Source organism: Salmo salar, chromosome ssa02, assembly GCF_905237065.1.
Source record: "Salmo salar chromosome ssa02, Ssal_v3.1, whole genome shotgun sequence".
Taxonomy (NCBI): domain Eukaryota; kingdom Metazoa; phylum Chordata; class Actinopteri; order Salmoniformes; family Salmonidae; genus Salmo; species Salmo salar.
In genome coordinates, this window is record NC_059443.1 from 67593162 (window position 1) to 67607172 (window position 14011).

General features: G+C 46.8%; 1 protein-coding gene across 1 annotated transcript in view; it reads right to left on the minus strand.

Annotated features, from left to right (window-relative positions):
* The window catches only part of LOC106590384 (voltage-dependent T-type calcium channel subunit alpha-1I), a 142568-nt gene that overhangs the window by 86448 nt on the left and 42109 nt on the right, over positions 1-14011 (minus strand). The window contains exon 4 of the mRNA XM_045713267.1: positions 4396-4555. Within this exon, the coding sequence (XP_045569223.1) occupies positions 4396-4555 (160 nt within the window). The remainder of the gene's footprint in view (positions 1-4395; positions 4556-14011) is intronic.

The window sequence follows — 14011 nt, forward strand, 5'->3', positions numbered from 1 at the left end:
TTTGCACTTAGTGGGACTATCATTTGTTTTTCAACAGGACAATGACCCAACACACCTCCAGGCTGTGTAAGGGCTATTTGACCAAGAAGGAGAGTGATGTAGTACTGCATCAGATGACCTGGCCTCCACAATCACCCATCTTCAACCCAATTGAGATGGTTTGGGATGAGTTGGACCTCTGAGTGAAGGAAAAACAGCCAACAAGTGCTCAGCATATGTGGGAACTTCTTCAAGACCGTTGGAAAAGCATTCCAGGTGAAACTGGTTGAGAGAATGCCAAGAGTGTGCAAAGCTGTCATCAAGGCAAAGGGTTGGCTACTTTGAAGAATCTTAAATATAAAATACATTTTGATTTGTTTAACACTTTTTTGGTTACTACTTGATTTCATATGTGCTATTTCCTAGTTTTGTTGTCTTCACTATTATTCTACAATGTAGAAAATAGCAAAAATAAAGAAAAATCCTTGAAGGTGTAGGTGTGTCCAAATGTTTGACTGGTACTGTAAGTCAAGCTTAGGAGGGGAGGGACAGGGAGATGACTGTAGAGCTGGAGGAGAGAGGGATAGGGGGAAGGGAGAGGAGGGGAGGGACAGGGAGATGACTGTAGAGCTGGTGGAGAGAGGGATAGGGGGAAGGGAGAGGAGGGGAGGGACAGGGAGATGACTGTAGAGCTGGTGGAGAGAGGGATAGGGGGTGGGAGAGAAGGAGGGGGAGGGACAGGGAGATGACTGTAGAGCTGGAGGAGAGAGGGATGGGGGGGTGGGAGAGGAGGGGGCCATACCTGATGGAATAGTGCATTGCTTTTCATAATTTTTCTGTAAGCCCTAAACCATCGCCCTGACCTTAACCACTCAGAAATAACACATAAACTGTTAAGCTTTGAGTTGTTTCTGTTTCAACCCTGCAGAATTAACCCGATAACTATGTGGAAATAATGCATCAACAATAGACGTTCATCCATGATACGGATGGAGGGATGGAGAAGAGAGGGAGCCAAGGAAAGATGAACAGATAACACGTCAGATTCAGGTATTGTCTCGTCATACACACATACGTTCACTCATAGAAACACAGAGCACACACACACACGGAACACACACTCACACACAGAACACACACTCACAGTGGCTCGAGACGTTATCAGTGGATTGATTTGTTTTGTTGTGTGTGTGTGTGCATGTGTATGTGTTGGTGGTTGTGCATTTCCGTCTGCGTGAGTGAAGGTTTTGGCAGCACTGCAAGGCAGCACTAGTCCGTCGTGCCAATGCAGAGCATTTTAAAAGTCTGGTATTGGAATTGAGAGGAAAAGATAAAGATGAAAGAAGAAGTAGAAGACGAGGTGGATATGAAGAGAGATAGAGACATTGTGAAAAAAAGGCTAAGGAAACGCTGGAAGTAGTATCAAGAGACATGGACATTTAAATAGAGAGAAACAGAGATGAAGAGAGAGAGAGAGAGAGAGAGAGAGAGAGAGAGAGAGAGAGAGAGAAACAGAGACAGAGAGAGAGAGAGAGAGAGAGAGAGAGAGAGAGAGAGAGAGACAGAGAGAGAGAGAGAGAGAGAGAGCAGAGAGAGAGAGAGAGAGAGAGACAGAGAGAGAGAGAGAGACAGAGAGAGAGAGAGAGAGAGAGAGAGAGAGAGAGAGAGAGAGAGAGACAGAGAGAGAGAGAGAGAGAGAGAGAGAGAGAGAGAGAGAGAGAGAGAGAGAGAGAGAGAGAGAGAAACAGAGACGGAGAGAGAGAGAGAGAGAGAGAGAGAGAGAGAGAGAGAGAGAGAGAGACAGAGAGAGAGAGAAACAGAGACGGAGAGAGAGAGACAGAGAGAGAGAGAGAGAGAGAGAGAGAGAGAGAGAGAGAGAGAGATCGAGAGAGAGAGAGAGAGAGAGAAACAGAGACGGAGAGAGAGAGAGAGAGACAGAGAGAGAGAGAAACAGAGACGGAGAGAGAGAGAGAGAGAGAGAGACAAGGGAGAGAGAGAGAGAGAAAAAATCTTTAGTTTGGTAACATTGCCCGCTTTTACTCATAGGAGTTTCAGTAGCACAATTAACCCAACTCCACTGGGGAATGAGAGAGAGAAAGAGAGAGAGAAAGAGAGAGTAGGAAAGAAAGAAAATAGAGTTACTGAAAAAAGAGAGGGAGAAAAGAAGAGGGGTAAATGGCGTTGATGGTGATGATGATGACACAATAACAATACTCTTGTACAGATTTCTCTGATAATGTAGGGAATAGCAGACAGCTGTGGACCTGTGGATCTGTGATTAGGGATTCTCTCTGAGTCATGAGAAGACTTTAATAATGACTGGCTTGTTGTCTATTGTGTATAAGTGGGTTGGCAGGCTTGGTAGTCGAGCCCAGAGAGACCTCTATGCCGATGTGAGGAGGGCAGAGAGAGAGAGGATTCAAGACAGACAATCACCAACGTAACAATATCAGAGATGATATCGGCACGGTAATAGAGAGGGATTATTATTGGATGCTCAGACCACCTGGGGATTAGGCTCACATCCAGTCTCTCACACACACACACACACACACAGACACACGCACTCACACACACAGACACACACAGCACAGACACAGACACACACACACAGACACACACACACACACACACACACACACACACACACACACACACACACACACACACACACACACACACACACACACACACACACACACACACACACACACACACACACACACACACACACACACACACACACACACACACACATAAAGTGCCTGTCTGGTGTGGTGTCGGGTTTGGAGAAGAGACAAATGAAAGAGCTGGTTGATTCATCCGTTAATTTAGGTCGGTCACAGACACACACACAGACACACAGACACACACAGACACACACACACACAAGCAGACACACAAGCAGACACAAACACAGACACACACACACACACACACACACACACACACACACACACACACACACACACACACACACACACACACACACACACACACACACACACACACATAAAGTGCCTGTCTGGTGTGGTGTCGGGTTTGGAGAAGAGACAAATGAAAGAGCTGGTTGATTCATCCGTTAATTTAGGTCGGTCACACGGACACAGACAAACACGTTCCGCTGGACCTCTTTACCGCTTTACAGCTGGTCCCCTGGCGTCACATTGGCTCCAAGCTACAAACACAAACATCTGTCTGTCTGTCTGTCTGTCTGTCTGTCTGTCTGTCTGTCTGTCTGTCTGTCTGTCTGTCTGTCTGTCTGTCTGTCTGTCTGTCTGTCTGTCTGTCTGTCTGTCTGTCGTGCTCTCTTCCTATCTCCCTCAGTCAGGCACAGGGGCGATCAACAGACCGCAGAATAAAACAAACACAAGTAAAAGCCATAGCAACCAGAGACTTACAGGCTAATGTCTTTGAAATTACTTCAGGGATGAAAGGAGAGGAGACACACATGTATGCATCCAAACATCAACACACACACACACACTATTTTTGACGCATTCATTCCGCGTGGTTACAGGGTTAAAAAATAAACAACTCAAAGGGTTAAGTTTAGCTATTCATTCTGAGTGTTTAAGGTTGGGGGCTATGGGTTGGGGAAGACTTAAAACAGAATAATGCATCAAGTATTCTCCCTGCTTGTTAGAGCATAGTGAACTGGGGTAGTGCAGTGGTCTTAGCAGTGTGCTCTGACTCCAAACATCATGAGTTTCTGGCCTTGTGGAGGAAGGCATATATAGATGTTCTTAGGACCTCTTCAAGCATCTGAAATCACCATCTGTTGCTAGTGATCAGGCTCCTCTCCTCCAACCCCAAAACTCCCTTCTCAGACAATATCTGATCTGAACCCAATGAAGGAACAGAACACAACCACAAAGAGAGAGCAGAGAGAAAGAGAGACAGGAGAGACAGGAGAGAGAGACAGAGACAGAGAGAGGGAGAGGGAGGGAGGGGCAGAAAGGGAGGGAGGGAGAGAGACCAGAAAGAAAAAGAGACAGGAGAGACAAGAGAGAGAGACAGAGGGAGGGAGGGAGGGAGGGAGGGAGGGAGGGAGGGAGGGAGGGAGGGAGGGAGGGAGGGAGGGAGGGAGGGAGAGCAGAGAGAAAAAGAGACAGGGGAGACAAGAGAGAGACAGAGACAGAGAGAGGGAGAGGGAGGGAGGAGGAGAGAGGGAGGGAGAGAGAGCAGAGAGAAAGAGGGAGGGAGAGATAAAGAAAAAAGAAAGAAATAAAGAGAAAGAGAGAGCTCTCTCCATCTTTCTATCATTACATCAGGAAAATATGATTCCATCAATCATCATCACATACGCTGGAAGAGGAGGTCAGGAAGTCACACACACACACACACACACATAAACACACACAGTCAACACACGGTCACGCACACAGAAAGACACACACACACGCTGTTACTCACAGGGTGAAGTTTTCCTTGGGGTAGCAGCGGTTCCTCAGTAGTCCCGCCCACAGCTGCACTCCGATGACGCCGAAGATGAAGAAGACGAAGAAACAGAGTAGCAGGACGTTCCCTAGCATGGGGAGAGTGTCCAGGAGGAGATTCACCAGGATACGCATACCTGACACACACACACATAGATCAGACCAGTACAGAGTTGGTTGTAGAGTTGTACTGCTATTATCACTGGAGCTTCCTAAGGAACTAGACAAGAAAGGGGGATAAAGAAAGAAAGAGTAAATCCTAAAGTTATTCCTAAATGTAGAACAGTCCCTCCCTCTCCTCCCCCCTCCCTCCCTCCCTCTCCTCCCCCATCCCTCCCTCTCCTCCCCCCTCTCTCCCTCTCCTCCCCCTCCCTCCATTCCTCCATCCCTCCCTCACCTCAGAAAGGACAAATGAAAGAGCGGAAGCCTGGCTGATAAGTGGTCTAATCTCCTGATGCTGAAGTAACACGAGGCAAAAGCAATGATGCCTTTCTCCACCTTACAATAAGCTTCAACTTACTATTCAGCTCACTAAACAATTCACTGTTCAATTCACTTCACTAAAGTGGAACCCTAACTCTCAAAGTCTATTCAGCTCACTAAACAATTCACTGTTCAATTCACTTCACTAAAGTGGAACCCTAACTCTCAAAGTCTATTCAGCTCACTAAACAATTCACTGTTCAATTCACTTCACTAAAGTGGAACCCTAACCCTCACAGTCTATTCAGCTCACTAAACAATTCACTGTTCAATTCACTTCACTAAAGTGGAACCCTAACCCTCACAGTTTATTCAGCTCACTAAACAATTCACTGTTCAATTCACTTCACTAAAGTGGAACCCTAACCCTCACAGTCTATTCAGCTCACTAAACAATTCACTGTTCAATTCACTTCACTAAAGTGGAACCCTAACCCTCACAGTCTATTCAGCTCACTAAACAATTCACTGTTCAATTCACTTCACTAAAGTGGAACCCTAACCCTCACAGTCTATTCAGCTCACTAAACAATTCACTGTTCAATTCACTTCACTAAAGTGGAACCCTAACCCTTACAGTCTATTCAGCTCACTAAACAATTCACTATTCAATTCATTTCACTAAAGTGGAACCCTAACCCTTACAGTCTATTCAGCTCACTAAGCAATTCACTGTTCAATTCACTTCACTAAAGTGGAACCCTAACCCTTACAGTCTATTCAGCTCACTAAACAATTCACTATTCAATTCACTTCACTAAAGTGGAACCCTAACCCTTACAGTCTATTCAGCTCACTAAACAATTCACTGTTCAATTCACTTCACTAAAGCGGAACCCTAACCCTCACAGTCTATTCAGCTCACTAAACAATTCACTGTTCAATTCACTTCACTAAAGTGGAACCCTAACCCTCACAGTCTATTCAGCTCACTAAACAATTCACTGCTCAATTCACTTCACTAAAGCGGAACCCTAACCCTCACAGTCTATTCAGCTCACTAAACAATTCACTGTTCAATTCACTTCACTAAAGCGGAACCCTAACCCTCAGTCTATTCAGCTCACTAAACAATTCACTGTTCAATTCACTTCACTAAAGCGGAACCCTAACCCTCACAGTCTATTCAGCTCACTAAACAATTCACTGTTCAATTCACTTCACTAAAGCGGAACCCTAACCCTCACAGTCTATTCAGCTCACTAAACAATTCACTATTCAATTCACTTCACTAAAGTGGAACCCTAACCCTCACAGTCTATTCAGCTCTGCGTCCTCATAATGATATTCCTAGACAGATATTCTTAGTCCATATTATCTCATTATTAACAGTTACATGGCAGTGACTTGGCCTCCCTTGGGGTCTTTCAGTACCTAACAACATAATGACTGATTCATCTCTTCTTTCTGAACAGGCAGACACCAGGGCAGCCGTAATGGCCCCTAATAGAGTAGGAAAGACCCCTGGGTCCTTAGGCACAACCCCTAGAGAAAGAAGAGGGGAGAGTGTGACGTCTGGCGGGGAAAGGAGAATTTGTGGATGAGAGACAAATGAAAATGTAGAACAGAGGTGTTGCACCAATAAAAAGGTGAAGTGAAGAAACAAGAAGAGGGGAGGGGCTAGGAAAGGAAACAGAAACAGAATGCAGTCATCTAACAAGGGAACAGATGAAGAGAAAGGAGATCTGCAAATAGAGTGCATGGAGATAAAGACAAGAGGAAAGACAAATAGGACAGAGAGAGAGAGATAAACGAAAATAGAGGGATGAAACCAATTTGCAGAGAGAGGGAAGCCATCACCTGAGACAGAGAGAGAGGGGGAGGAAGAAAGAGATAGAAAGAGAGGGAGAGACAGAGAGAAATAGAGAGGGAGAGACAGAGAGAGAGAGCGGGAGATAGAGAGAGAGGGGAGAAAGAGAGAGGGAGAGAGAGAGGGGGAGGGGGAGAGAAAGAGAGAGAAAGAGAGAGAGAGGGGGAGGGAGGGAGAGAGAGAGAATAACAGAATACAAGAGAGAGAGAGGCCATCACCTGGGCTAGTAGCTAATTAGTGTGTCTCCAGAGAGTTGTTAGTAAACATCCCCCAGCCCGCCTAAGCCCCTTTACCTATCTAGGGAAAACCCTGTCTTATTAACGCAATGTTAGAAAGACTCACACTGCCCCTTCCCTAGAGTCTGCCTACCTGCTCTGTGTGTGTGTGTGTGTGTGTGTGTGTGTGTGTGTGTGTGTGTGTGTGTGTGTGTGTGTGTGTGTGTGTGTGTGTGTGTGTGTGTGTGTGTGTGTGTGTGTGTGTGTGTGTGTGTGTGTGTGTGTGCCTCTGAGCAGAATAAGAAACAAACTCTCACAGTCTGCAGAATCCAACATATGTCGATAAATTTCAAAGGTTAAGTTTAGGCATTCATTCTGAATGGTTAAGGTAAGGGTTAAGGTTTTGGGATAGGTTTAAACAATAAAACATACAAAATAAATTGTGCCTAGCACGGATTGAACACGTGAGTTGCAGTGCCGAACCTCGCAACTTACGCCCATCCACCATTTCCGTCCACAACAACTTAGTAAAACCCTAGCCTACTTAGTAAAACCCTAGCCTACTTAGTAAAACCCTAGCCTACTTAGTAAAACCCTAGCCTACTTGATGGTAATCGCCCCTAGTGGCCAGTTTTGAAGTCATCTCCCGAGGTCCTGCTTATCTGGACGGACTTTGAATTTCACAGTAGATCTTGAGTGACCTGGCTGAGATAAGAGATTGATGTTTAATAAAGGGGGGGTGATAGAGAGAGAGAGAGAGAGAGAGAGAGAGAGAGAGAGAGAGAGAGAGAGAGAGAGAGAGAGAGAGAGAGAGAGAGAATGAAGGGGGTGATAGAGAGAGAGAGAGAGAGAGCGAGAGAGAGAGAACGACAGGGGGGTGATAGAGAGAGAGAGAGAGAATGACAGGGGGAGATAGAGAGAGAGAAAGATATATATATATATATATATATATATATACATATATATATATATATAGAGAGAGAGAGAGAGAGATATCTATATATATATATAGAGAGAGAGAGATGAGAGAGATATATAGAGAGATATATAGAGATTAGAGGTCGGCCGATTAATCGGAATGGCCGATTAATTAGGGCCGATTTCAAGTTTTCATAACAATCGGTAATCGGTATTTTTGGCCACCGTTTTTTTTTTTTACACCTTTATTTAACTAGGCAAGTCAGATTAAGAACACATTCTTATTTACAATGACGGCCTAGAAACGGGGGTTAACTGCCTTGTTCAGGGGGGATTCGTTTTTGCAACCTTCGGTTACCAGTCCAACACTCTAACCACCTGCCTTACATTGCACTCCACAAGGATTAACAGGCTGACTGCCTGTAACGCAAGGACAGCAAGAAACAAAGGTAAGTTGCTAGCTAGCATTAGACTTATAAAAAACTATCAATCTTAACATAATCACTAGTTAACTACACATGGTTGGTGATATTACTAGTTTATCTAACGTGTCCTGCGTTGCATATGATCGATGTGGTGCCTGTTAATTTTCATTGAATCACAGCCTACTTCGACAAACGGGTGTTGATTTAACAAGCGCATTTGCGAAAAAAGTACTGTCATTGCACCAATGTACCTAACCATAAACATCAATGCCTAACAGGAATATTTAGACTTAGTCACCCGTTAGATAAAATACGGAACGGTTCCGTATGTCACTGAAAGAAAAAAACTTTTGTTTTAGAGATGATAGTTTCCAGATTCGACCATATTAATGACCCAAGGCTCGTATTTCTGTGTGTTTATTATATTATAATTAAGTCTATGATTTGATAGAGCAGTCTGACTGAGTGGTGGTAGGCAGCAGCAGGCTCGTAAGCATTCATTCAAACAGCCCTTCGCTGTGCTTCAAGCACTGCGCTGTTTATGACTTCAACCTGGGTGGGTATAATTTGTGGAACGTTCCAACAGGAATCTATTCCAAAAACTTCGTAAATAACAAGGTTTCCAAAAAACAACGCATACAAAGTTGTATAGCGGCAGAATAAGATACCGGGTAGGGAGTGGTCTATTTCATTGTGTTTTTCACTCATCACGTTTATTCCGAAAAATGTCTGTCCTCACATGTCTGTTTGCCTATGGACAAACATTAAGAATAAGCTACGTGGTGAGTTGATGCCTATTCGGCAGCTAGTTAGCTAGGTTTGTATGCGTTGCTACTTTGTATGCGTTGTTGGTTGGCAACCTTTTTACGTTTTTTGGAACAGATTCCTGTTGGAACGTTCCACAAATTATACCCACCCCTTCAAGCCTATCAACTCCCAAGATTAGGCTGGTGTAACCGATGTGAAATGGCTAGCTAGTTAGCCGGGTGCACGCTAATAGTGTTTCAAACATCACTCGCTCTGAGACTTGGAGTAGTTTTTTCCCTTCCTCTGCATGGGTAACGCTGCTTCGAGGGTGGCTGTTGTCGATGTGTTCCTGGTTTGAGCCCAGGTAGGAGCGAGGAGAGGGACGGAAGCTATACTGTTACACTGGCAATACTAAAGTGCCTATAAGAACATCCAATAGTCAAAGGTATATGAAATACAAATCGTATAGAGAGAAATAGTCCTATAATTCCTATAATAATATAATAACTACAACCTAAAACTTCTTACCTGAGAATATTGAAGACTCATGTTAAAAGGAACCACTAGCTTTCATATGTTCCCATGTTCTGAGCAAAGCACTTAAACATTAGCTTTCTTACATGGCACATATTTCACTTTTACTTTCTTCTCCAACACTTTGTTTTGCATTATTTAAACCCAATTGAACATGTTTCATTATTTATTTGAGGCTAAATTGATTTTATTGATGTATTATATTAAGTTAAAATAAGTGTTCATTCATATATATATATATATATATAGAGAGAGAGAGAGAGATGAGATAGATATATTATCACAAATAATGTCGTTGTGTTGAAGGGAGGACCAATACGCAGCGGGAATGTGGATACTCATCTTTTTAATAAAACACGAGCTAAGCATCCACAGGAAAAAAACAATAAACAATACTCACAACAAGAACAGTGTAGCAGGCTAAACAAAAGCAGTGCTCACAAACAACTACCCACAACCACAAAGAAAAACACACACCTGTTTATAGGACTCCCAATCTGAGGCAACTAGAAACACCTGCCTCCAATTGAGAGTCCAGCACCCAACCTACACATAGAAAACCTACCTAGAACCTACACACAACACAAACCCTCTGCCACGTCCTGACCAAAACTAATACAATTACTCCCTCTGCTGGTCAGGACATGACAGTACCCCCCCTAAAGGTGCAGACCCCGACTGCACCTAAAAGAAAAGACAAAAACCCCCAAACAACAAAATATATCCCCCTAAACTAAAGGGAGGGAAGGGAGGGTGGCTGCCGTCAACGACGGCACTGTGCTACACCCCCCCTCCCCCAACCTACCTATATAGGAGGCGGCTCAGGTGCGGGACGTGGACCTCGCTCCACCTTTGGCGTCGCCCACTTAGGTGGCGCCCCTGGCTGCGCCCGGCTGGCGGGCGGCGATGGCTGACCCGGGCAGGCGGGCCACTCGGGCTGGGCCGGAGGACAGGCGGGCCACTCGGGCTGGGCCGGAGGACAGGCGGGCCACTCGGGCTGGGCCAGAGGACAGGCGGGCCACTCTGGCTGGGCCGGAGGGCAGGCGGGCCACTCTGGCTGGGCCGGAGGGCAGGCGGGCCACTCTGGCTGGGCCGGAGGGCAGACGGGCCACTCTGGCAGCTCCGGGCAGACGGGCCACTCTGGCAGCTCCGGGCAGACGGGCCACTCTGGCAGCTCCGGGCAGACGGGCCACTCTGGCAGCTCCGGGCAGCTCTGGCGACTCCTGACTGGCGGGCAGCTCTGGCGACTCCTGACTGGCGGGCAGCTCTGGCGACTCCTGACTGGCGGGCAGCTCTGGCGACTCCTGACTGGCGGGCAGCTCTGGCGGCCCCAGACTGGCAAGGCTGGGCTGACGCACTAGATGCCTGATGCGTGGGGCTGGTACAGGACGTGCCAGCCTGGAGACACGCACCTCAAGGCTAGTGCATGTAGCGGGAAACACTGGACCGTAGAGGCGCACTGGCGGTCTCGAGCGCAGGGTTGGCATCATCCCTTCAGGCTCGATGCCCACTCTCCCCTGGCACATGCGGGGCGCTGGTACTGAGCATACCGGCCTGAAAATACCAGGCCTCACCACAGCCCCTACCCCAAAGCACGGGACCTGTCCAGTCTGTTTCTGTCCAAAAAGGGTACGGGGAGCTGGCCTGGGTCTCCAATCTTGCCCCGCCAAACAGCCCTTGTGCCCCCCCCAAAAAAATTATTGGGGCTGCCTCTCGGGCTCCCTTACCCGCCGTGTTCCCCAGTCCTCGCCAGAATTCCTCCGTTGCTTGGTCCTGGTATGGTGGGTAGTTCTGTCACAAATAATGTCGTTGTGTTGAAGGGAGGATCAATACGCAGCGGGAATGTGGATACTCATCTTTTTAATAAAACACGAGCAAAGCATCCACAGGAAAAAAACAATAAACAATACTCACGACAAGAACAGTGTAGCAGGCTAAACAAAAGCAGTGCTCACAAACAACTACCCACAACCACAAAGAAAAACACACACCTGTTTACAGGACTCCCAATCCGAGGCAACTAGAAACACCTGCCTCCAATTGAGAGTCCAGCACCCAACCTACACATAGAAAACCTACCTAGAACCTACACACAACACAAAGCCTCTGCCACGTCCTGACCAAAACTAATACAATTACTCCCTCTGCTGGTCAGGACGTGACATATATATATATATATATATATAGAGAGAGATATATATATATATATATATATATATATATATAGAGAGAGAGAGAGAGAGAGAGAGAGAGAGAGAGAGAGAGAGAGAGAGAGAGAGAGAGAGAGAGAGAGAGAGAGTGTCACGTCCTGACCAGTTTAGGGATTATTTGCTATTGTAGTTTGGTCAGGACGTGGCAGAGGGAATTTTGTTTATATGTTTCGGGGTGGTGGTGTATGTAGTAGGGTGTTTGATTTATTATTTAGTTTTGGTCTATATTCTATGTTTTCTATTTCTATGTTCTTTCTGGTTTGTTGTATTTCTATGTTTAGGTTGATGGGGGTTGGACTCTCAATTGGAGGCAGGTGCTTTCTCGTTGCCTCTGATTGAGAGTCCTATATATGGGTAATTGTTTGGTTTGGTGTTGTGGGAGATTGTTTCTTGTTTTGCCTGTGTGAGCATGACAAGACTGTTTTGTTGTTCGTGCGTTCTTCGTTTTGTTGTTCGTGCGTTCTTCGTTTTGTTGTTCGTGCGTTCTTCGTTTTGTTGTTCGTGCGTTCTTCGTTTTGTTGTTTGTGCGTTCTTCGTTTTGTTGTTTGTGCGTTCTTCATTTTGTTGTTCGTGCGTTCTTTATTTTGTTGTTCGTGCGTTCTTTGTTTTGTTGTTTGTGCGTTCTTTGTTTTGTTGTTCGTGCGTTCTTCGTTTTGTTATTTTGGTGTTCTCTTTATTTTAAAATAAATAACAAGATGAGCATCCACATTCCTAATGCGTTTTGGTCCTCTATTCCCAACGACAACCGTTACAGAATCTCCCACCACAAAAGGACCAAGCAGCGGAGAAGGGAGCGATGGGAATATGATATGGACTGTCGGGAAAAGGAGACATGGGCAGAGTTGAGGATAGGCATTTCCAGGGCTGTGGAGGATTTAAAGGGAGCCCGAGAGGCAGCCCCAAGATTTTGTTTGGGGGGGGGCACACGGGTAGTTTGGCTGGGCGAGGAGTGAGCCCCAGGCCAAATCCCCGTACCTTTTTTGGGCAACCAGTGACTGGACAGGTTCCGTGCTTCGGGGTAATGGGTACTGTGGCGAGGCAAAGTATTTTTAGGCCGGTACGCGCAGTACCAGCGCCCCGCATTTGCCAGGGGGAAGTGGGCATCCAGCCAGTAAGAGCGATGCCAGTTCTGCGCTCGAGACCGCCAGTACGCCTCTACGGTCCAGTGCGTCAGCCCAGTCCGACTCGTCCTGTTCCCGCTCCCCGCACTAGCCCTGAGGTGCGTGTTCCCAGGCAGATACCCCTAGTACCAGCACCACGCATCAGGCTTCCAGTGCGTCAACCCAGTCCGACTCGGCCTGTTCCCGCTCCCCGCACTAGCCCTAAGGTGCGTGTTCCCAGGCTGATACCTCCAGTACCAGCACCACGCATCAGGCTTCCAGTGCGTCAACCCAGTCCGACTCGGCCTGTTCCCGCTCCCCGCACTAGCCCTGAGGTGCGTGTCCCCAGACTGGCACATCCAGTACCAGTACCACGCATCAGGCTTCCAGTGCGTCAGCCCAGCCTCGAGAGTTCGGCAATAGTGTGCAGTCCAGAGGATCCGGCACCAGTGTGCAGTCCAGAGGATCCGAGGGGGTCTGCCTGCGACCCGGAACCGAGGGGGTCTGCCTACGACCCGGAACCGAAGGGGTCTGCCTGTGATCCGGAACCGAAGGGGTCTGCCTATGACCCGGAACCAAGGGAGTCTATCAGCAACCCGGAACTGAGTAAGTCTGTTGATGATCCGGAACTAAATGTGATTAACTGTGTACAAAATGAGTCTGCTTACAGCATGGAATGGAATGGGTCTGCCTACGATCTGGAACGGAATGGGTCTGCCTACGATCTGGAACGGAATGGGTCTGCCTACGATCCGGAACGATGGGAGTCTGCCTACGGCCCGGAACTGAGCAAGGCTGTCTGCAGTCTGGAGGGCAGTAGGCCTGAGCCGGAACCACCTCCAGTTTAGGTGGGTTGGGGAGGGGGGGTGTAGCACAGGTGCCGTCGTTGACGGCAGCCACCCTCCCTTCCCTCCCTTTAGTTTAGGGGGATTTTTGTTTGTTTTTGGGATTATGTTTTTTTTTGTATAAGGTGCATCCGGGGTTTGCACCTTTAGGGGGGGTAATGTCACGTCCTGACCAGTTTAGGGATTATTTGCTATTGTAGTTTGGTCAGGACGTGGCAGAGGGTATTTTGTTTATGTGGTTCGGGGTGGTGGTGTATGTAGTAGGGTGTTTGATTTATTATTTCCGGGTTTTGGTCTATGTTCTAT